Below are 25292 nucleotides of genomic sequence, written 5' to 3' on the forward strand. Positions count from 1 at the left end.
TATTGATCCAGTGGGAAAAACATCACGGCAGTCGCCCACGTAAACAGACAGGGCGACACAAGAAGCAGGAGGGCAATGGCAAAAACTGCAAGGACTTTTCGCTGGGCGGAAAATCATGTGATAGCACTGTCAGCAGTGTTTCATCCCGGGAATGGAAACTGGGAAGCAGACTTCCTCAGCAGGCACGACCTCCACCCGGGAGAGTGGAAACTTCATCGGGAAGTTTTTTCCACATGATTGTAAACCGTTGGGAAATACCAAAGGTGGACATGATGGCGTCCCGTCTGAACAAAAAACGGGACAGGTATTGCGCCAGGTCAAGAGACCCTCAGGCAATAGCTGTGGACGTTCTGGTAACACCGGGGGTGTACCAGTCGGTGTATGTGTTCCCTCCTCTGCTTCTCATACCTAAGGTGCTGAGAATTATAAGACGTAGAGGAGTAAGAACTATACTCATGGCTCCGGATTGGCCAAGAAGGACTTGGTACCCGGAACTTCAAGAGATGCTTACAGAGGTTTTATGGCCTCTGCCGCTAAGAAGGGACTTGCTTCAGCAAGTACCATGTCTGTTCCAAGACTTACCGCAGCTGCGTTTGTCGGCATGGCGGTGGAACGCCGGATCCTAAGGGAAAAAGGCATTCCGGAAGAGGTCATTCCTACCCTGGTCAAAGCCAGAAAGGAGGTGACCGCACAACATTATCACCACATGTGGCGAAAATATGTTGCGTGGTGTGAGGCCAGGAAGGCCCCACAAAGAAATTTCAACTCGGTCGTTTCCTGCATTTCCTGAAAACAGGAGTGTCTATGGGCCTCAAATTGGGGTCCATTAAGGTTCAAATTTCGGCCCTGTCGATTTTCTTCCAGAAAGAATTGGCTTCAGTTCCTGAAGTCCAGAATTTTGTCAAGGGAGTATTGCATATACAACCCCCTTTTGTGCCTCCAGTGGCACTGTGGGATCTCAACGTAGTTCTGGGATTCCTCAAATCACATTGGTTTAAAACCAGTCAAATCTGTGGATTTGAAGCATCTCACATGAAAAGTGACCATGATCTTGGCCCTGGCCTGGACCAGGCGAGTGTCAAATTGGTGGTTTTTATCTCAAAAAAGCCCATATCTGTTTGTCCATTCGGACAGGGCAGAGCTGCGGACTCGTCCCCAGTTCTCTCCCTAAGGTGGTGTCAGTGTTTCACCTGAACCAGCTTATTGTGGTGCCTTGCACCTACTAGGGACTTGGAGGACTCCAAGTTGCTAGATGTTGTCAGGGCCCTGAAAATATGTTCCAGGACGGCTGGAGTCAGGAAAACTGACTTGCTGTTATCCTGTATGCACCCAACAAACTGGGTGCTTTTGCTTCTAAGCAGACTATTGCTAGTTGGATGTGTAATACAATTCAGCTTGCACATTCTGTGGCAGGCCTGCCACAGCCAAAATATGTAAATGCCCATTCCACAAGGAAGGTGGGCTCATCTTGGGCGGCTGCCCGAGGGGTCTCGGCTTTTACAACTTTGCCGAGCGGTTATTTAGTCAGGGGCAAACACGTTTGTAAAATCCTACAAATTTGATACCCTGGCTAAGGAGGACCTGGAGTTCTCTCATTCGGTGCTGCAGAGTCATCCGCACTCTCCCGCCCGTTTGGGAGCTTTGGTATTATCCCCATGGTCCTTTCAGGAACCCCAGCATCCACTAGGACGATAGAGAAAATAAGAATTTACTTACCGATAATTCTATTTCTCGGAGTCCGTAGTGGATGCTGGGCGCCCATCCCAAGTGCGGATTATCTGCAATACTTGTACATAGTTACAAAAATCGGGTTATTATTGTTGTGAGCCATCTTTTCAGAGGCTCCGCTGTTATCATACTGTTAACTGGGTTCAGATCACAGGTTGTACAGTGTGATTGGTGTGGCTGGTATGAGTCTTACCCGGGATTCAAAATCCTTCCTTATTATGTACGCTCGTCCGGGCACAGTATCTAACTGGCTTGGAGGAGGGTCATAGGGGGAGGAGCCAGTGCACACCACCTGATCCTAAAGCTTTACTTTTTGTGCCCTGTCTCCTGCGGAGCCGCTATTCCCCATGGTCCTTTCAGGAACCCCAGCATCCACTACGGACTCCGAGAAATAGAATTATCGGTAAGTAAATTCTTATTTTTCTGGGCATGATACTACCACATGACCTTTATTCCCACAGTACAAACACAACCCCTGCTGTCTCCTCCGCGTCTTCTCACGCGAGGAGAGGCGGGTAGCCCCAATCTGCATAGGCTCCTCAGAAAATTCCTCAGAGTCTGAGGTTCCCTTGGGAAGGAAGGAAATCTCAGTCTCCCTTTCAAGCCTACGCTCTCTCAGCCGTCTATCCACCCGGATGGATAACTGCATGAGCTGATCCAAGCTATCAGGCAAGGGATATTGTACCAGTTGGTCCTTTATCTGGTTAGAAAGACCTCTTCGGTACTGGTGTCTCAGGGCTGGGTCATTCCACTGGGTATCATGGGCCAACCTCCGAAACTCCGTACAGTAAACCTCAACTGGCCTGCGCCCTTGCTTAAGGATCGAAATCTGAGCCTCGGCTGAGGCCGTCTTGTCAGGGTCATCATACAACATGCCCAGTGCCGTAAAAAAAGCATCAACACTTTTAAGCGACGGACAGTCAGGCTGCAACCCATATGCCCAGACCTGTGGGTCTCCTTGTAGCAAGGAAATCACTATGCCCACCCGCTGAATCTCCGACCCAGAAGACTGAGGCCTAAGCCGGAAGTATAGCTTGCAGCTCTCCTTGAAACAAAAGAACTGCGAGCGATCTCCAGAAAAACAATCCGGGAGATTTACTTTCGGCTCCTTAACCCCTGCAGGTGCAGCTGCTGCGGGAGCTCCGCCAGCAGCCTGGGAGGTGTGCATTTTAATGGACAAATCATTAAATTGTCGAGTCAGGACCTGCACCTGATCGACCACCTGTTGCAACGTATTTTGAGGGGTATGCTCCATATTCCCACAAAATTTCAACAGGAGTATTAGGCTGCTGAATATGTTATGCACACCAGTGCCAGCAGGAAAGTACTGGTGTCAGAACTGTTATGCACTCCAGTGTCTGCAGGAATGTACTGGTGTTTGAACTGTTATGCAAAACAGATGGACTCACAGACAAACTGGGGGATATGACATAACGTACACAGAAGGTGATAGGGTAACAAAATACACACAAAGTGAACAGAGAAGCCCAGAGGCTAAGGAACTGGGTATCTCCCTTGTATTAGAACTGCTAAGATGGAAAAAGCAAGATGTTGTGTTTTAATACGTAGAGTACCCGAAATGCTGTTGCTAAGGGCAACAGCAAAACCCTAAAGGGTTACCAACGGGTGTGGCAGTAAACTCCTTGGTCAGAGATGGAATGATAGACACAAGGAGAATCTCCACAATCCAAATTCTCACTTGCAGTGCACAGGTTTTAGCTTACTGCCACTAAACTGACCCCTGACACCTAGCACAGTGAGACAGGATTAGACAGGCAAGTCTTAGAATACAGCCGCAAACTTGCTAAGTTCACAGAGTAGTAACAGAACCCCAGCAAGCTAAACGACTGACTCCAGTCTTACTGCTAGGTCTGGATTGGCAGAGTGTAATACCAAATTCCCAGGCCTATTTGCAGTAAGCAACAAACAAATACAAAGCTACACAGTACTGGCTAACGTTCATGAACTGACTAACCAACAAAGATTCAGCAGCATCTGCTTACCCTGAAAAGAGGCCTTATAAAGCAGGTGCTGTCCACGCCCCACTCAGACCTCACAGACTGTGAGCACAAAAACCAGCACCGGATCCCCTGCCGTGCACAGAGCCTATAACCACTGCACAGCAAAAGACCCGAACCGGAGTATCAGCTGCGCTCAGGTTACTCCACTAGCACTTGTCTCCCGGTTGCCATGACGACGTGGCAGCACAGGGCAGGAGACCCTAACACCTTTATTTTTTTGAGCAGTGTATATATATATAAAATCCTCCAGGCTATGGCACTCATACACTTTACTAATGTGCACCGCGGCAGGATGAAGCTGAAGTGAGAGTGCCGGTTGTCAGTTTATATATATATATATATATATATAGGACAAGGATGCAGCACTCTAGGCTTAAGAAATCCACAGCAAAACTTCTAGTTTTGCTGTGGATTTCTTAAGCCTAGAGTGCCGCATCCTTATCCTATGTATTTACCTTTCCATGAAGGCACCGGCTGCAGCTAAGTGTTTGCTTTAGGAGTGCCAAACTCCATCCATTATATATATATATATATATATATATATATATATATATATATATATAGAGAGAGAGAGAGAGAGAGAAAACACTAATTCAAAGGGCGCACAATATACAACTAAGTAAAACAATACAATAATTGTATAAAAATTAGAATTCAACCAGCAACCAAATACATAAAAATATATAAAATGTATTTATCACAAAATCATGACAAATGGATATATAGACAAACCCCTACAAGACTGGTATTTTCTGGGGCTTGCTGTCCTTTAAGAAGAGAATTATTCTCTATTCCCGACGCATTTCGTCCTTATAAGGACTTCATCAGGGGGAATCAGTTTGGAGAGGAAGCCACCATCCAAAATATGATGTAAACAATTCTCAAATGGTGAGGCAAATCCTCAGTGGAGCTGGATAATATAGTGCTACTGATAGACTGAAAGGAATAGGATCCTGGAAGTGACCCCACTTCACCAGATCAAGAATTTTATGGTGAGCAAAAGGTGAAAATGTGTAAAGTGTGATTTTGAATCAGTGGATAAACACGTCCTTTTATTTAAATTCAGAAGTAGTAGCCCATAAATGTGGCTCCAGCAGGTTGTGAGTTTGTCTCCTCCCAAAAGGTAAGTCTATATATATACAGGTTGAGTATCCCATATCCAAATATTCCGAAATACGGAATATTCCGAAATACGGACATTTTTGAGTGAGACTGATATATATATATACCTTTGTTTTTTGATGGCTCAGTGTACACAAACTTTGTTTAATACTCAAAGTTATTAAAAATATTGTATTAAATGAACTTCAGACTGTGTGTATAAGGTGTATATGAAACATAAATGAATTCTGTGAATGTACACACACTTTGTTTAATGCACAAAGTTATAAAAAATATTGGCTAAAATGACCTTCAGGCTGTGTGTATAAGGTGTATATGAAACATAAATGCATTCTGTGCTTAGATTTAGGTCCCATCACCATAATATCTCGTTATGGTATGCAATTATTCCAAAATACAGAAAAATCCGATATCCAAAATTCCTCTGGTCCCAAGCATTTTGGATAAGGGATACTCAACCTGTATATATATATATATATATATATATGTACATATATTGGGTGTCATTCCGATCTGATCGTAGCTGTTCTAAATTTAGCACAGCTACGATCACTGACACAGACATGCGGGGGCATGCCCAGCACAGAGCTAGTCCACCCCGCATGTCATGCCTGGCCCCACCGCACAAGTACAAAAGCGCGGCGATGCTTTTGTACTTGTAGAGTAACTCCCAGCCAGCACAGCTCCTGCAGCTGTCCGGGAGTTACTTGTCGCTGCCAGGGTCGCAGCGGCTGCATGTGATGTCACACAGCTGCTGTGGCCCGCCCCCCCCCCCTCCCCCGCACAGTCTGGCCATGTCTGCGTTGTCCGGAATGCACCCCGAAAATGGCGGCCAAATGCCGCCGTGCCACCCCCTCCCGCCCAGCGACCGCCTCTGCCTTTCAAATCAGGCATAGGTGATCGCTAGGCAATGACAGCATTCGCAGTTCTGACACAATCGCCTCACTGTGAAAAACTGCAGCGTGCGATCGGGTTGGAATGACCCCCATTGTTCAGTGTAGTTTTATTGTCATGTTAATAACTATCTGCATTGCTAAGGTGACTGTGTGTGCCTGTATCTGCTGTGGGGTTTCACTTTCAGTGTTTCCCAGAGATCTATCACTATGGTGGTCATTCCAAGTTAATCGCTCGCTGCTGATTTTTGCAGCACAGCGATCAGGTGAAAAAACTGCATTTATGCTCATGCGTATGGCCCGCAATGTGCATGCGCGACGTACGGGTACAAAGCTCCTTGTGGTTGTGCTCAGGTTCTAGCGAAGTTTTCCTTCGCACTGGCGGCCGCAAGAAGATTGACAGGAAGGGGGCGTTACTGGGTGTCAATTGACCGTTTTCAGGGAGGGTTTGCAAAAATGCAGGCGTGTTTGAAAAAACGCAGGCGTGGCTGGGCGTTCGCTGGGCGGGTGTATGACGTCAAATCCGGACACAAATAGGCTGAAGTTATCGCAAGCGCTGAGTAGGTTCAGAGCTACTCAGAAACTGCACAAACTATTTTTGCAGAGCTCGGCTGCACATGATTTCGCACTTCTGCTAAGCTAAAATACACTACCCAGTGGGCGGCAGCATAGTGTTTGCACGGCTGCTAAAAACTGATAGCGAGCGATCAACTCGGAATGACCCCCTATATTCTGTACCCTAAGGGACTAGATGCTTCAGGGTCTTTTATATAGTGCATCACAGTATTTACCTATTCAGTGTATTCTACTGTGTACTCAGTCACAATTTATTCGCAGGTGTTGTGTACTGGGGATTACTATCGGATTTATTTGCAGGTATTATACTCTGTCTGGCATCATCGCACTAATCTGCTCTCTGTTGCATTTGTGTACAATGTCTAACAGGAAGGGCAGTAAGTCTGTGGATTCTCCTGCATCATGCAGAGTATGCGCCAAATATTTACCAGAGGGGGAAGCTGTGTATGATGGTATGTGTACCATGTCTCATACACCCTCCAGTCAGTCCGCAACTCCTGTATCCAACCAGGAGCCACCCTGAGCTGTGTACTCAAGCCTACTGGGTACTCTAGTGGAATGCCTAATGCCCCCTATGGGACCACATGTACCATTACAGTCTCAAATAGTCCCTCTGGTTCATCCACCTTGGGCGGAAAACTTGTCTATCCAGTTGCAGTTGACTCATTCCTTGGTCAGACAAAAATCTACCTCCGGTCACTCCCATGTCGCTGGGCCATCTAAGCAGACTGCTTCCTCCTCACAATCTACAAATATCTCAGATGTTACATCTGAAGAGGAAGAGGAGCATACTGTCCCTTCAGACACTGAATCAGGTATTTCTGACGAGGATACTACAATGTAAATTGACGTCCCTGCTCTAGTGGTTGCTAATGAGCAAATCCTGCAAATCACTGATGATGAGGAACCCACTATTGTCACCAAGAAAACTGACATGTTTAAACGGCAGAAGGTGGCTAATAATCTGTTACCCCATTCTGACCATTTGGTTGACATCAGGCAGGAACCCTCGTCTAATCCAGGGAAGAAATTCCCTCTCTCTAAACAGGTCTTAGCTCGCTATCCTCTCCCTGCAGAGTTATGTAACAAGTGGGAAAATTCACCGCCAGTGGATTCTCATGTCACCCGCCTAGTGGTGTCATCCACTCTGCCTGTCACCACTGTCACTTCACTGAAAGAACCGACAGATAAGTGTGTGGGGGGATGCCTGAAATCTATTTACTCCCTGACAGGTGCTGTACATAGACCCACTATTGCTGCCTCCTTGGCTGCTAAAGGTATTGAAGCATGGGTTCAGGCATTAGAGGAAGAGCTGCCCGAGGATATATCTGACAATGCCAGACAATACCTGTCTCACATCACCACCGCTTCCTATTATATTCAAGAGGCAACCTCTGAGGCGGTTGTGTTGGCAGCCAAGTCGTCGACCACGTCTGTCCTGACTCACCGTATTCTGTGGTTGAGGTCATGGAAGGTGGACCTGGACTCCAAAAAGACCTTAGAGGTACTCCCTTTTAAGGGAGACAAATTGTTTGGGAAAGACCTAAATAAAATTGTGTCTGAACTGGCTGCTGCCAAGACTGCCTTTCTCCCAAATACTAATCCTTCTGCACAGAAGGCAAAAGGTACCACTTTTCGTTCCTTTCGACCTCAAGGGAAAGCAAAAGGTTAGGCATACCCGAGACAATCTCGTGCTTCCAAAACCACAAAGCCAAAGCAGTCCTGGGTGGCTCATCAGCCTGCTTCTAAACAAGACAAGCCTGCCGCATGAAGGGGCGGGCCTCCCCCCGGGGGACCCCAGGGTGGGAGGCCGACTTCTGCAGTTCACCCAGGTCTGGTTGAAGACCACTCTAGACTCATGGGTTCGAGAAGTTGTCTGTCACGGGTACACAGTCTCTTTCAGGAGACGTTCCCCTTGCCAGTTTTGCACCTCAGTCATCCCATCAGATCCACTAAGGGCGTAAGCTCTGCAGCAGGTTGTGAGTTTTCCTGGATACAGGAGTGGTAGTGCCGGTACCTCTGTCCCAAAGGGGCAGTGGTTACTACTCGACCCGGTTTCTAGTTCTGAAACCGAAGGTGTCCTTCCGGCCTATACTCAACCTCAAATCACTTAACAAGTTTGTGAGAGTGTCCATGTTCCATATGGAGATGCGCTCAATTGTACTGGCGATGGAACCCAGAGACTATATGGGATCCCTGGATATTCAGGATGCGTACCTGCATATACCTCTTGCCAAGTCACCTCAGCAGTATCTGCGGTTTGTAATTGGCAACCTACACTATCAGTTCCAGGCTCTGCCAGATGGACTTGCTATGGCTCCTCGGATCTTCATCAAGGTCATGGCCGTTATGACGGCACATCTCCGTCGCCAGTGAGTCAGAATCCTGCCATATTTGTCCTCCTCAGTCATCTACAACTGACTGTAAGCTTCCTACAAGCCCAATGGTGGCTCATCAATTGGAAGAAATCCTCGCTAGTCCCAGCTCAGAGCTTGGTACACCTGGCGGCACTCCTGGACACACACAATCAATGGCTGTTGCTGTCTCCGGAAAAAAGTCCTGAAGCTTCAGGACAGGATAAGATGCTTCCTTTGTCGCCCCAGAGTATCATCATCACTCGGTGATGCAAGTACTTGGCCTCATGGATTCCTGCCCTCTGCAGAGGTTAATTCTTTCCAAGTGGAATGGCCTACCTCATTGGATCAAATCTCACATGATTACTTTGACTCTGGAGGTTTGTCAATTGCTGACCTGTTGGCTACAGAACCAGCAATTGAGCATGGACCGTCCCTTCTGGATCTCCCACTGGGTCCTGCTGACAATGGATGCCAGTCCGCGGGGATGGGGTGCAGTGTTGAAGCAACAATCTTTCCAGGGTCATTGGACCAAGGAGGAGTCTCTGCTCCCAATAAACATTCTGGAGCTGCGGGCAGTTTCAATGCGTTAACTCTCACCCTGCCTCTGGTACAGAACAGGCCTGTTCAAGTACAGTCTGACAATGCCACCACAGTGGCATACATCAATCATCAAGGCGGCATTCAAAGCCACATGATAAGGTTGGAAGTGTCAAAAATCCTTTGATGGGTGGAACGCCATCTGCCAGCAATATCGGCAGTGTTCATTCCAGGGGGTCCTGAACTGGGAAGCGGACTTCCTCAGTAATCAGGACGAACACACCGGAGAGTGGAGTCTTCATCCAGAAATCTTTCAACTCCTAGTGGACACGTGGGGCCTACCAGATGTAGACCTGATGGCGTAATGACACAATCAGTTCCGGTCTTTGGATCAAGGACCAGAGATCTTCAGGCAGCATTCATGGACGTACTGGCCATTCCATGGAACTTTCGGCTGCCTTACGTGTTCCCTCCAGTGTCACTCCTGCCCAGGGTCCTGCAGAAGTTCAAGCAAGAATGAGCAATACTACTGCTAGTCGCTCTGTTGTGGCCCAGTCGGCATTGGTTCTCAGACCTGCAGGGTCTATCGACAGAGCGTACTCTTCTATTTCCTCAGCGACCAGACCTCATTGTACAGGGCCCTTGTCTCTCTCTATCCAGACCTGGCCAGACTCGCTTTGACGGCATGAGTCTTGAAGCATCACTCCTGAGGGCCAAAAGATTTTCTGAGGTGGTCATTCAAACTATGCTGAAAGCCCAAAGCCGGCATCTGCCCAGATCTATTACAGGGTCTGGAATTCTTACTTCATCTGGTGTCCCGATAAGAACTATTATGTGTACAGATTCAAAACATCCAGAATCCTGGCTTTCCTGAAACAAGGCTTGGACTTAAGCCTTCGTCTGGCCTCCCTCAAGGTTCACATATCTGCCTTGTTGGTCTGGTTTCAGAGACAAAATGGCATGTCTACCTGATGTTCATACATTCACTCAGGGTGTGTTAAGGATTCAGCCTCTCTATGGGGGTCATTCCGACCTGATCGCATGCTAGCTATTTTTTGCAGTGCTGTGATCAGGTCAGACCTCGGCAAATCTGCGCATGCGTCAAAAAGTTGCAATCTCAAATGTCCAATGTCAGCCAAGATTGATCTGCAACACGAATGTTAGTAAATTTACCCACTGTGGCAGGGACAGTATAGTTCCATATGGAGTTAATGTGGAACAGCAGGATGTCCCAGGTTTAGCAGAGCAGCAGCAGCAGGACTGAAAGGTTTAGTCCAGGTGTTGCCTCAATCAGTTGTCATCCAGAAGCTAAGCTAATTAAGTAACTAACAGCACCTGCAATCTGCCTGTATGTATGTGTTCAGTGCACAGAGACTTTGCTTCTGATGGTAGTTAGTGCCCAGGTTATAGGTGGGAGGGTGGGGTTACGTTAGGAGCCATTTGGAACAGGCACTGTTTGTGATTACGAATATTTGGACTGTCATCTGCTGTGTTAAGAACTGCCTATAAACCTGAACTGCACTTCCTGTATATGTATATATATTCTGCCTGAGGTGGAAAAAAAAGTGTGTTGGATTTCACCCTGTCTATGTGATGTCTGTCACATATGGTACCCAAACAGGGACCAAAATTGCTGGACGGTATCCACAGCAAATCCTACACTGATCCCCCCCAGTGGGAGAAAAACACACTACAGGATGCTACCCGATGCACAGTGGATTAGTGAGTGTGTATTTTTAAACAGCAGTGTATATTTTTTTTCAAAGCTTTGCACGCTATAAAGCAGTTACCAATTCTTGGGGCTAGGAGCCCAGGAATTGTATGCAGGATTAAGGATAACCAGCTGAGATAGGGTGCTGAGAATCTGACTTACCCTAGCCAGTTAATTAGGCCTGCTAAATTTGTGTATAGGAAGCAGGAAAATATGGAGAAAGTGTTGAAAGTGTTTGCTGAATTAGCTACAAGCCAGTTAACCCAAATATAGCTGATACATACCGAATTAACAGAGATGAGAAAAGGTTGACAGGAGCATGAAGTGTTACAAAAGCTCATACCCTCAGACGATATTGAGGCCTGTTTGTGCACTTTTGAATGCACTGCTGTATGATTAAAGTTGCCAGAGGGAGAATGGGCTGCCAGGTATTCAAGCTTATATGGACCTGATGGTAGCTGAAGCTAGCTCATGCTTTCATGTAAAGGAAGCCATACTAGCAGGGTTCGGGTGACAAGCCCAAGTAAGGCCAGGAGTTCCATGACTGGTGACTGAAACCATCTGAGCCTCCAATAAATCAGCTGGCCAAGCTAGCCAGACTAAGTAAAGCATGGCTACAGCCAGAGGGACATACGGCTCCACGTATAGTAGAGATTGTTACTTTAGACCATGTTATATGGGCATTAAACCTTGGAGTACAACACTGGGCCCTGCAGGCTGATCCCCAGACATTTGAGGAGTTAGCAGTGGTGATTGAGCGGTACCTTAAATTGGAAAATTAACCAAAGCTAAGCAAGGGTGGCAGCCAGTACTGAAGCCCAGAACCCAGGTTCCCATTGCTAAGGTAAACCAGATGGTGGATCTACTATGGTGTGTTTTAAATGTGGTGAACCTGGTCATGTACTCCAAATCTGTCTGAAGCATGGTGAACTGATGGACTGCAGCATGGGGAAAGCAACATAGCTGTTGAAACCATTTACCTGGCAGAAACCACCCTGTTCCATTTTTGATAATACAGCTGGATGTCCGGGAGATCTGGGTGTTGGTTGAAACTGGCAGTGCACTTACCACTGTCTCTACTAACCTGGTTCCTCTGAGGCCTGACCAGGTTTTACCCACAGTCAAAGTATTATGTATACAAATGTATGTCAAGGAGAGCCCACATGTGCATCTGCCACTAATAAAAAAAGTCCGCCCATTGAAAGTGGTAGCCGCAGTGACATTCAGACCCCATTATCTGCCGATCCTGGGCAATTATTTCTCAATGCTGCAGGAGGAGGTTGTGTGGTATGACAACAGCAAACTCAACAGCTGAGGCGTCCCAGGAGGCGAGGACCATTGGTTCCCAGAACATGGCGATTGTGAAGGCTTCCTTGGCTGGTGAATTGCAGGAGGAAAAAGAGACTAAGGCCCAGTGGTCCCCTTTGGTGAGCAAGTGTCTTTAAAGGACTTTGGCTGAGACTAAAGGGAATGAGTGGCATTTTTTCTTTCTCCAATTTGAACAACACTCTTAGGCATTTATGCTTCTCATTTATATGTTGTGAATATAATTATCTTATGTATATTTTGATTGTCATTTACAATATCTCCCAATTATAGCTCACAAAACTGCTATCAACTTGATAAAGACGCCGCACAGCGTCAAAACTAGAGATGAGCGGGTTCGGTTCGTTGAGATCCGAACCCCCCTGAACTTCACCTATTTTACACGGTTCTGAGGCAGCCTCGGATCTTCCCGACTTGCTCGGTTAACCCGAGCGCGCCCGAACGTCATCATCCCGCTGTCGTATTCTCGCGAGATTCGGATTGCATATAAAGAGCCGCGCGTCGCCGCCATTTTCGCTTGTTCATTGGAGATGATAGCGAGAGGACGTGGCTGCATTCTCTCAGTTTCTGTGCTCAGTGTGCTGCAAATATCTGTGCTCAGTGTGCTGCAAATATCTGTGCTCAGTGTGCTGCAAATATCTGTGCTTAGTGTGCTGCAAATATCTACATTCTCTGCCTGAAAACGCTCCATATCTGTGCTGCATTGTAGTATATAGTAGGAGGACAGTGCAGAATTTTGCTGACCACCAGTATATATAGATAGCAGTACGGTACAGTAGTCCATTGCTCTACCTCTGTGTCGTCAAGTATACTATCCATCCATATCTGTGCTGCATTGTAGTTGTGCGCAGTAAATAGTAGGAGGACAGTGCAGAATTTTGCTGACCACCAGTATATATATATAGCAGTACGGTACAGTAGTCCATTGCTCTACCTCTGTGTCGTCAAGTATACTATCCATCCATATCTGTGCTGCATTGTAGTTGTGCGTAGTATATAGTAGGAGGACAGTGCAGAATTTTGCTGACCACCAGTATATATAGCTTAGCCATCCAGCGACCTTGGTGCACCTCTTTTTTTCTTTGCATCATGTGCTGTTTGGGGACTATTTTTTGAAGTGCCATCCTGTCTGACACTGCAGTGCCGCTCCTAGATGGGCCAGGTGTTTATGTCGCCCACTTGGGTCGCTTAGTTTAGCCATCCAGCGACCTTGGTGCACCTCTTTTTTTCTTTGCATCATGTGCTGTTTGGGGACTATTTTTTGAAGTGCCATCCTGTCTGACACTGCAGTGCCACTCCTAGATGGGCCAGGTGTTTGTGTTGGCCACTTGGGTCACTTAGCTTAGCCATCCAGCGACCTTGGTGCACCTCTTTTTTTCTTTGCATCATGTGCTGTTTGGGGACTATTTTTTGAAGTGCCATCCTGTCTGACACTGCAGTGCCACTCCTAGATGGGCCAGGTGTTTGTGCCGGCCACTTGGGTCGCTTAGCTTAGTCATCCAGCGACCTTGGTGCAAATTTAAGGACTAAAAGTAATATTGTGAGGTGTTCAGAACAGACTGGAAATGAGTGGAAATTATGGTTATTGAGGTTAATAATACTATGGGATCAAAATGACCCCCAAATTCTATGATTTAAGCTGTTTTTGAAAAAAAAACCCACCCGAATCCAAAACACACCCGAATCTGGCAAAAAAATTTCAGGGAGGTTTTGCCAAAACCCGTCCGAATCCAAAACACGGCCGCGGAACCGAATCCAAAACCAAAACACAAAACCCGAAAAATGTCCGGTGCACATCACTAAATTCAAAACGCGTAGAAAAAGTGTTAAAATTGGTTTGACAACCCATATCCATATTTTTGAGCCTTCTGTGTATTCGATACCTTGGTTACATCTTCCAGTGGATTCTTTATAACATCACTATGGTACGGTTGTCCTGTCCAATCTTGTGTTAATACCATTCTTTAATAAATAACTTTGGTTTCTAATATAGTCCCTTTCTGGTTATATTCATATGAAATGAGAGACAACTTTTCCTACCAATATCTAATCTAGAACCTAATAGAAGTTCAAAGAACATTATAGGATTTGATCCGATTGGATATCATGAAACCCTCACAATGATGACCATCAAAAGGTTGAGACATGTTTGGAGCGTAAGTGAGATTGTACTCTTTTTTTTAACCTTTTCTGTATTTGTCATAATTTGGTGACTTATTATGTACCATCTCCTGCTGCTACATTGTGCAGCGCCATAGGAGGAATTGTTTTTTCCATTGTTCAGTTTATTCACCTTATTCCACCCAGGTGGCAGCATGTTCCAACACAGAATCAACCATAATGTGTTATTAGAAAATGTATTTTTATCTATTAATAATCAGAATCTTGTAACTTCAGATGATGAGACTCTTTATGTGCTTCACATCTGTTTGTTACAAGTAAGCATACATGTAAGAATCTGCTTAGCTTGCTTCTGCCACCCTTTGGAGTGTCGACTTAGAGGAAGGAGGGATCTGAAATTTGATTGGGGCTATTTGCACAATCTTCCTTTCCTGCAATCACCAACTAGTGCAATCGATTTTATCTGCAATATTACACTATTATATGATTTTTTTTTACTTTCCATGTGATTACCATTGGGCATTACATCACTTGCTCCGATTGGATATTGTGAAACCCTCACATTCAGGACCATCAAAAGTTTGGGACATTTTTGGAGTGCAAGTAAGATTGTACTCATTAAAGATGCCCTTAATCCTAGCCAGAAACAGGAAGTGGTGAATTTAGTGGCATGGTACCAGGATGTGTTGTCTGCCATTCCGGGGAAAACCCAAATGATCCAGCATGATATTGTTACTCCACCAGGGGTGGTAATAAAACAGAGACCATACCACATACCCGAGGCAAAATGGGCAGCGGTAATACAAAAAGTAGAGGAGATGCTGCGCCTAGGGGTCATAGAGGAATCAAACAGTGAATGTAATAATCCCATTGTCTTAGTGCCTAAGCCTTTGGGTGCTTTAAGATTCTGTAATGATTTTTGCAAGTTAAATAGAGGTTCTCAATTTGATTCCTACCCTATGCCCCGGGTGGACGAGCTGATGGAGAACCTAGCAAACAGCCAGTATCTCACCAAACTGGATTTGACAAAAGGGTATTGGCAGATAAGGCTGCTAAGGCCAAAACAACCTTCTCTACCCTAGAGGGCTTATTTCAGTACAAAGTGCTGACATTTTGTTTGCATGGAGCTACAACAACTTTCCAGAGAGCTATGAACAAGTTTCTGCAACCTCACAGAGAATATGCAGCTGCATATCAGGATGACATAGTCCATAGTCATCTTCATTTCTGACTGGGAGTCACACCTTGCAAGGGGAGAGGCAGTGTTTCAGTCTTTACGGGCACATGGGTTTATTGCTGATCCTGAGAAGTGTGCCATTGGAATGGAGGAGGCGAAATACTTGGGATATATTGTAGGCAGAGGCATAACTGTGGAAGTTGGCTGCCGTCGGGCTCCTGCTTTGAAGGGGGTAACTTCTCCTCCCATTCTGTGTGTTCAATTACTCCATTCAATTAAGTTACTCGACATCCGTTGCTATCTCTCCGTGGCCAGCTCCCCCACTAGTCCCACACCCTCTTTATTATAGATACACATTTTACAAATGACATACCCAGGATTAGAACCCACAACCTATTATAATGGAAGCAGACACCTAACTGATTGAGCTATTTGCTCCTGTATAGGAAGCATGAGTATTCTAACCATATGAAGTTACTTCTCTGACAAGTACAAGTCAGTTAGGTGCTTGCATCTAGTGTAAAAGGTTGTGGGTTCTAATCCTGGGTATGACACTTGTAAAATAATTGTCAGAGAAATAATCAGCATTGTTAGTAACTGAACAGATCTTTATAGTGTGTGCCTGCACACAAGATAGATCTGTCTAGTTTCAATGGTTTTGAACTTACAATTCTAACTTCATAGAGTTAGAATCTGCACCCTTGCTACGCAAGAGCAAATAGCAAGTCTGCATTCAGTGTGACAGGTCATTAGTTCTTATCATGGGTATGACGGCTAAGAAATGTGTGATTTAAAATAAATGACAATGAAATATATAAATCATTATTTTTTTTCTTTCAGAACACTCCATATATGCTTCCGAGCACTGGGACCAACTTACACCACTGGGCAGAGGACAGGTAAACCCTCGGCCCAGTAAGGTGGAGGCGGTCCTCAAATGGCCTAAACTCAAATGTAAATCCCAGCTCAGAGCTTTCCTTGGCCAGGTGGGTTACTACCGCAGATTAATTCATTATTTTGCCACTAGGCTAGCACCACTGGGTGTCTGAAAAAAACAGTCTCCAGACAAGATAATATGATTTATACCAGCACAGGCTGCATGGCAGGATTTAAGGCTCTGTGTGCAGAGCCTGTTTTGAAGGCTCCTGATTTCAAGAAGAAATGTATATTAAAGACAGATGCCTCAAGTACAGTATTGGGGGCAGTACTTTCCCAAGTCAAGTGGTAGAAGATTAAGAAAAACCCGTCCTTTACCTTAGCCGGAAAGGGGCTTTGTTGCGCCCGCACCCTGCCGGCATTCTGGCAGACGGGAACCCCAACCCATATATATATGTAAATATATATATATATACTGTATATATACAAACTCCATAAGGGCAAAGGGCTGGTAGCTGCTGTAAAACATCCTATCTAGACATTTAGCTGGACTTATTTAGACACATGGGTTACAGATTAAGTAAAAAAGAAAGTACCCCCCCATACATTGATACATATGTAAAATCACACACATACATACTGTCACACATCTAAATACATACACGCACACATACATTCACTCACTCACTCACTCACTCACTCACTCACATACATTCAGTCACACACCTGCATACATACCTGTACATACATAGTCACACATATATTCATACAGTGACACACAAGCATGCATAGATATGTAGTCACACACCTATTTACATACAGTCATACACATACACACGTACTTTATATAGTAGTCACACACACATACAGTGCCCCCTCACTGTGTCACACTAACTGTTTAGACTGTGCTATGTGCTGCCGCTGTTCTCTCCCCTTCTCTCCGATGGTGCTGGCTGGCCTGGCACTGAGTACAGTGCCGTGTAGCTCCACCCCCTTTTGGACCTCCGGCTGTCACTTCATTTTCCAGCTCAGCAGTGCAATAGTGCACTGCTGCGGTGATTAAAGGCAGCAGGTGGCGGATGGGGCTGGGGTAACTTGTACCCTGTGCCCACTCTTAGTGTACAACAGACGGCACACAACTACATTGAAGAAACTGAAAGTAAACTACAGCTCCTGCAGCAAGGGCTTCTGGGAGCTGTAGTTTATTTTCAGTTTCATCACCAAAGGCGGCAGCTAGTAGAGCCTGGACTCACTTGTGCTTCTGCTCCGACGGCTCTGACCTCTGCGCATCGGGACTCGGAGGGGGTATAAGGGGGATTAATCTGACCACTGCAGCGCCCCTCTAATGCGGCACCCAGGTCACATGCCCCCCTATTCCCCCCCCTCACCCTCCCCAGTTGCGGCCATGTACATGATTTACCCATCATAACCCTGTATAAACTTATCCATTAGGAATTTATCTAGCCCATTCTTAAAAGTAATGACCGAGTCCGCCATTACTACTCTCTCAGACAGGGAATTCCAAATACATATTGTCCTTACTGTGAAGAAACCTTTCCGTCTATGTGTGCGAAATCTCCTCTTTCCTAAGCGGGTGTCCACGTCTCCTTTGTGATGATCTTTCCAAAAACAAATACCCCGCTAGCTCTGTGTATTGACCCCTTCTATATTTGTAAATGTTAATCATTTCCCCTCTTAATCATGCCTAGCCTAGCAAACCTTTCCTCGTACTCTAGCATCTCCACCCCCTTAATCAGTTTGGTCACCTGTCTCTGAACCTTTTCTAGTTCCAGGATATCCTTTTTGTAGTATGGTGCCCATAATTGTGCACAGTATTTGAGATGTGGCCTCACTAGTGATTTATATAATGGGAGTATAACACACTCATCTCTTGCATCAATTTCCCGCTTAATGCATGCTAATTCCTTGTTTGCCTTTTTTGCTGCATTCCTACTTTGGGTACTACTGTTAAGTTTGTTATCTATGTGAACGCCTAAGTCTTTTTCCAGTACAGAATCCCCTAGTTTTTCCCCATTTAGTATTGTAGGTAATATTCTTGTTCTTGCTACCGAAGTGCATTACCTTACATTTGTCTATATTGAACTTCATTCTCCATTTTGCTGCCCATGTTTCCAGTTTAATTAAGTAGTTCTGAGCAGTCAGCATCCTCTACTGAATTACTAACCTTACACAGTTTGGTATCGTCTGCAAAAATTGACACTGTGCTCTCTAGACCTACTTCTAGATCATAATGTGAATTTGACAGTTGGATTTGGCCGCTCTTTGAATAGTGGTTGTCAACTGCATGTTGGAACGGACCCGACTCTTATTGAATATACCCCATACTCTACCTCCCTTGGGCCCCTGATCTAGTTATTGATAAAGATCCATGTCAGGCCATTTTTGTTGATTTTGGTTTCATTTCCCCCCCCCCCCCCCCCAAAATTTACAAAGACAGCTAAAATCACGTGATCTGGCCTTTTTTTGTTTTGTTCCTAGAGTATTATTAACCTCATTAACATTAATTTCCACCATTTCTAGGCAATTTTGACCACAGTACAAACAATGATATATACCTGTATATTGTACAATATATATTTAGATGCAGTAACATACCTCCCAACTGTTCCGATTTTCGCGGGACAGTCTCTTTATTTGGGGCTGTCCCCCCTGTGGGCTGTAGTGTCTTGCAGTGGGGGGGGGGAAGGAGGTAGTTGGGAGACGTATGTCACTCAGAGCAGTGGTGGATAGACACTCTGCGCATACGCACAGCGTCTATTCACTGGAGACAGAGGGAGAATGGGCATGTCGGCAGCTCACAGAGCTATGGGCATGCCCCCATAGTGTTGAAAATGGGTGCGTGGCTCACGATAGCGGCACCCCCGTGAAGCCATGCCCCCTTTTTCCATAGACCACACCGCCTTTTCACAATTGAGCGCAGCTTCGAGGCGCAAAAGTCCCGCATCCCCTACCATAGATGTTGGGAGGTATGTGGTAATCCTCTGTAAAGATTATTTTCAGCCTCAATATAGGATCAGTTCCCAAAAGTAATGTTAAACCTGGAGAAGGTGCCTCTTCATCTAGCTTTATGCAAGGTTTACCATGTAAATGTTTTTTACCAATATAGACAACTAATCTTTGTATTAATTCAACATATTTCCACTTTATTGCAAACATCGTGGCAAAGGGAGTGCAATCACGCCGAGTTCCGGATTTGGCTCCCTTATATGGAATTCAATTTTGGCTGTTTTTATGATTTGTTTATTTTAAAATACAGACCCAAAACAAGAACCCAAAATCCGAGATTTGGCCTGGCGCACATCCTTAGTAAGAGGAAGAGGTGAGGTACTACAGACTTTGGGGGTGATTCAGACCTGATCGCTGGGCTGCTAAATTTGTTGTGCTGTGTTCAGATAGTCGCCGCCCAAGGGGAGTGTGTATTCGCCATGCAAGTGTGCAATCGCATGTGTACGTCGAGCTGCAAAAAACCCCTCAGTAAGCAAACAGCTGCAAATGCATTTGCACCACACTCACCATTGAATGATTTTTCCACTGTGTGCAGTCTGTGCACAGCCCAGGACTTACTCCTACAGTGCCATGAGAACAGGCTGGTCCGGAGCTGACATCACACACCCTGCGTTTACCCTGACACTCCTAGAAAACGATCAATTACTACCCACAAACGGCCTCTTTCACACCAACCTGTAGCTTTCCAGCGATGCCTGTTGTTGTTTGCCGACGCGCGTGGGCATTGCGGTGCATGTGCAATCTATCTATGATCGCCCGGTGTGCGAAAGCGCACAGCAGCGATCAGGTCTGAATTTGGCCCTTTACTTTAGCAAAGCTCTAGAAGAGACAGGATGGGATTGTTGGGAGGTACCACACAGCATGATAGAGAGGGTCTGACATTCCAAAAGTGTGAAAAAGTGGGAGGTAAAGTGTCAGTAACATTTTCAATACAAGTGTCAGCTTTGAGGGGTTAGAAAGTAATGTTATCTTTCCTTGAAGTATTTTACCAGCTTCCAATATTACATTAATGATAAATATGAAAATGAGTGGCTGTACTAGAGCTTCGTGTGAATTATATTGTGAAGCATATACTCACTCCTATAGTACAAATGGGGCCACAATACAGTAAAATAAAATATCCAAGATATACTGTTGGTAATGCCCTGTCAAGATCATAATGCCCCATGATCATAATGCCCTCTGTCTAATAAATAAGGTAAGCCCCATGAATAAGAAAATAATAAATTCACCTGTATAATAAAGAATCAATCAATTATTTAACTATTAAAAGGAGACATCTCTTAATTCAACAACAGGGAAATTATTACAGATTTTAGAAACTGTCCCATTATACTTTATTTACTTCTTGTTTTGGAGACAAATTCACTAATTGCTTTGTACCCTCTGGCCGGGAAGGGCCTAGTGAGAGATATGTGCTGAGCGATCTAGCACAGAACGCTCAGCACTCATCTCAGGGCGCTCAGCACACAGTGCCTTTTTATGGCAGTCGCTCAGACTCTACCTAGGAGCTCATCAGTGACATGGAATCCTGGATCTACAGTTTCAGCCCCGAGACCAAACAATGGACCCCAGTTTGAGGTATGTTGCCACAGAAATTCCGAAGTGAGCACAGCATGGCCAAGCAGATGGTCGTGTAGCTACCGTACCAATCGTGCAGCAGTGCACCGTTACTGGGGACTGTACACCAACCAATGCATGCTGCAAGTGCTGGAAGCCATTTCCAAGTGTCGTCCAAGAACTCATGCTCGTAGTGCCCTTCACCTTCATGACAATGCACCTGCCCACAAGTCCAGTAAAGTGGTGGATTTTCTGGCCCATGAATGCATCCAGGAGCTTCGTGATCCACCATACAGTTCAGACGTGGCCCCCTGTAACTTATTAGTGTTCCCTCAAATCATGATACGTGGAAAGATCAAGTGCATGATACGTGGAATTCATTTTGAGTCATCGGAAGCTGCAGTACAGACATCTTCAGACTGGTCCAGCTGCTTCACCAAGTGGATTGAGAGCATGCAAGTTTGCATAGACTCCTCTGGCGAATACTCTGAATAAAATGTTATGTTCACTTTGCAAATAAAATCGTTTTTGTGAATCTGGGAACTTATTGCACACCACTCGTGTGTTGTCTCTCACACCAAACCTTCTCTTTTTCCAGCTGGATTTTCATGATATTCTTATCAAGAGAAATATATACTGGATGAGATTTTATATGACAGTTTATACAATGGTGATTTTCCAGTGGTTTCTCAGCAGTTTGCAGTTTGAAAACCACAGGAAAAATTGCAGTAAAACCTACAGATTACCAAAATCTTGCAAATTATATACTTTTATATAGATTTTTAAGAGACTAATAAAGTTATGGTTTTCTATAAATGATTTATACAGTACATGTGTGCACCGCAGCATCTTAAACACTTTACAGTAGTTTCCATTTCTGTTTTCATAGAAACCATACATTTAGGGCCACTTGGGCCTGGAGCTGAACATTTTCAAGAACCTATACTGAGAAGAAGAGCTGTGACCAGTGCTGTGTGGGTGTGTATACCCCTACACTATGGGGGTAATTCTGAGTTGATCGCAGCAGCAAGTTTGTTAGCAATTGTGCAAAACCATGTGCACTGCATGTGGGGCAGATATAACATGTGCAGAGAGAGTTAGATTTGGGTGGGTTAATTTGTTTCTGTGCAGGGTAAATACTGGCTGCTTTATTTTTACACTGCAATTTAGATTTCAGTTTGAATACACCCCACCCAAATCTAACTCTCTCTGCACATGTTATATCTGTCCCCCCTGCAGTGCACATGGTTTTGCCCAACTGCTAACAAATTTGCTGCTACGATCAACTCAGAATTAGGCCCTATGTGCCCCAATGTCTCCCTACATACATAAACATAGAAAAATTGGATAATTTTGGTGGGTATCCAATTAGCTGCAATAATGCAGTTTCACAATATTTTATCCCATTTGTGATAACTTGGTATCTTGGTATTTGCGAAAAGTTGTCAGCAGTAAGTCTCCATAGGGTTTATCGGAAATTTGTCTTCACCATCTCTGAGCAGTGAAATAACTAATTAGGCGCTTAAATGTTTTTTATTATTTTTAATGGCCAATAATGACGTCATTTTTGGGGTAAAAAAATGCTAAAATTAAAGTGATGGAAATTGGGGTACAAGGTATAGAATAGGCATATTAGTGTGCCTTATGAGTGGGAGAAGTAGTGCGATAAATGGTGTAACATAGTATGCAGTATGTGATTTCAGGTTTAACTCTTACCTCTTCATTCTTTGGAATAATGGTCAGTTCCTTGTAACCATGAGGAATATATACATGACTGTAATTGAAGCGTGTCTTTTTCATGAATTGCTTTCGTACAACAGAGAATGCACCATCACATCCCACTATCACATCTGCATTTGCCTGTGTTAGATTTCCCTCCTTCCTGAAACATAAATAAATGAAAAAAGTATATATTAGGATGTAAGTTAACATAATTTGCAGTGTAACAGATATGTTTTGTGATAATTCTCTTACACATAAGGATTCCATTTATCCTAAAAATATTCTGCTCACATGTCTATCCAGGGTTTTTCTTGTCTATACCAGAAAGTCCATTAGTCAGTCTTGGTATGTTACAATCCAAGGCAGAGCCATGGGCGTAACTCCCAGAAGCAATGGAGACCCCTGCCTCCAGGCTCTAATTCCTGAAGGAGCACCTGCATGTACAGCAGCACCTGTGGGTTCACAGCAGGATCCAAGTGTGACCACTGCTCTTCCAATGGAGCTCTGCAGTGCACTTGCTGCTGCTGCAGAGTTAATCTGCTCTGTCCCAGCAGCCCTGCTAATACCGGCAATAGGAGACAGGACATATCCATGCCTGGTACCACTCAGCCTGTGCTGCAGCAAGTGATTGGTGCACTCACCGCTGCTGCTTGACTGTGAGATAAGACCCACCGGTGAATGCTGATTCAGCTTGCTGCAGACGGAAGAATTTTGTGAGCCTGATCCCTACCCACTAGGCGTTGTCACACAGCGTAGCTGAAGCCCTGCCAATTTACTGCAGGCTCCGTCCCTGCAGATGGGCTGAGAATGCTATATATATATATATATATATATATATATATGTGTGTGTTTGTTTTTCCTATTTGTAAAGGGGAGTGTACAAAACTTCAACTTGGCCCCATAAGGAAATAATGAAAATATGGGGGTCCAGCAGTTTTGATCTAGCGATCCAACCTTAGAGACCAGTGCATACTCAGAAGAGTCATAACAAACAAAAAGGAAAGAATGTCTCTTTGTTGGCGCATATTGAGAGATTCATTTTAAAATATAACTTTTATTATATTGATTAAAAGTCATCTAATCACGAAATAAGGACATTACATCTAAACATACAAATATATACAGAAGTGAATATGGTGTATAAAATGATGCTAAAAACAAGGCCGCTACCTGTTTACTTCAATATTAATATAAATGAGGAGGAGCAATAATTATGCTCAAATAGAATGTGTCCTGATAAATTGTGATACAGTATCTCATAAGGAACCGCATTGTGGTAAGTATACCATATATAGGTGGTCATTCCGAGTTGATCGCTAGCTGCATTCGTTCGCTGTGCAGTGATGAGGCAAAAAAATTGCACTTCTGCTCATGCGTATGCGGCGCAAAGCGCACACGCGACATACTATTACAACGACCAATGTAGTTTCACACAGGGACTAGCGAAGCTTTTCAGTCGCACTGCTGACCGCAGATGATTGACAGGAAGTGGGCGTTTCTGGGTGTCAACTGACCGTTTTCAGGGAGTGTTCGAAAAAACGCAGGCGTGCCAAGAAAAACGCAGGCGTGGCTGGGCGAACACAGGGCGTGTTTGTGACGTCAAAACAGGAACTGAACAGTCTGAAGTGATCGCAAGCGCTGAGTAGGTTTAGAGCTACTCAGAAACTGCACAAAAAAACTTCGTAGCCATTCTGCGATCCTTTGGTTCGCACTTCTGCTAAGCTAAAATACACTCCCAGTGGGCGGCGTCATAGCGTTTGCACGGCTGCTAAAAACTGCTAGTGAGCGATCAACTCGGAATGACCCCCATAAACTTCTAAGTATACAAAAATGTGGTAATTATTAATCAGTTCACAGTAAGTATATAAGTAAGTGCATCCATGCGCTCTCTAAGGTATAATACCTACAGATGGAGCCCTCTTCATCTTTGCCTTCAATAGGATTAATTGAGCCAGGGCAGTCAGACTTAATCCCCTGTTGTAATGATTTAAACCCCTGCTTTATTGTTCTCTCTATATTGTATTGCAGCTGAGAACAATAGATGAAAGGCTTATGCTAATAAACCATGGTGCACCTAGGCGCAGCAGAGAAGCCGAGACATTCATGGTGTCTCATACACATTCATTTATAGTTTGTTCACTGCATATTGCCCTCTCCTTCAATGCAATGGCTCGCTCCTCCTGCAATATGCAATAAACGAACTATAAATTAATGTGTATGAGACACCATGAATAATTAATTCTACAATTATATTATCAGTTAATATACTAGGATAACTGCATGCATGGTGTCACATCAATTAATATAGTAACATAGTAATTGAGGTTGAATAGAGGCAAAATGCCCATCGTGTTCAACCTGTATACTGTATTAAGTTGAGTTGATTATAATGTACCTGCTGAAGTAACGTTTTATGACTAGTTAACAACTATAAGTCATGTTACACCCGGATTATCAACGTCAATATTTTAAATGTTATACCTTGGATATCCTTTTCAATCAGAAATTCATCCAATCCTTTTTTAAATGCATTTACAG

At 44.6% G+C, this 25292-nt stretch overlaps 1 protein-coding gene across 3 annotated transcripts in view; it reads right to left on the reverse strand.

The window, feature by feature from the left end:
* The window catches only part of KMO (kynurenine 3-monooxygenase), a 482345-nt gene that overhangs the window by 223824 nt on the left and 233229 nt on the right, over positions 1 to 25292 (reverse strand). For all 3 annotated transcript variants that reach the window (XM_063917607.1, XM_063917609.1, XM_063917608.1), the window contains one exon: positions 22749 to 22914. In XM_063917607.1, coding sequence (XP_063773677.1) covers positions 22749 to 22914 — 166 coding nt within the window. The remainder of the gene's footprint in view (positions 1 to 22748; positions 22915 to 25292) is intronic.

This window comes from Pseudophryne corroboree, chromosome 4 (assembly GCF_028390025.1).
Source record: "Pseudophryne corroboree isolate aPseCor3 chromosome 4, aPseCor3.hap2, whole genome shotgun sequence".
NCBI lineage: Eukaryota > Metazoa > Chordata > Amphibia > Anura > Myobatrachidae > Pseudophryne > Pseudophryne corroboree.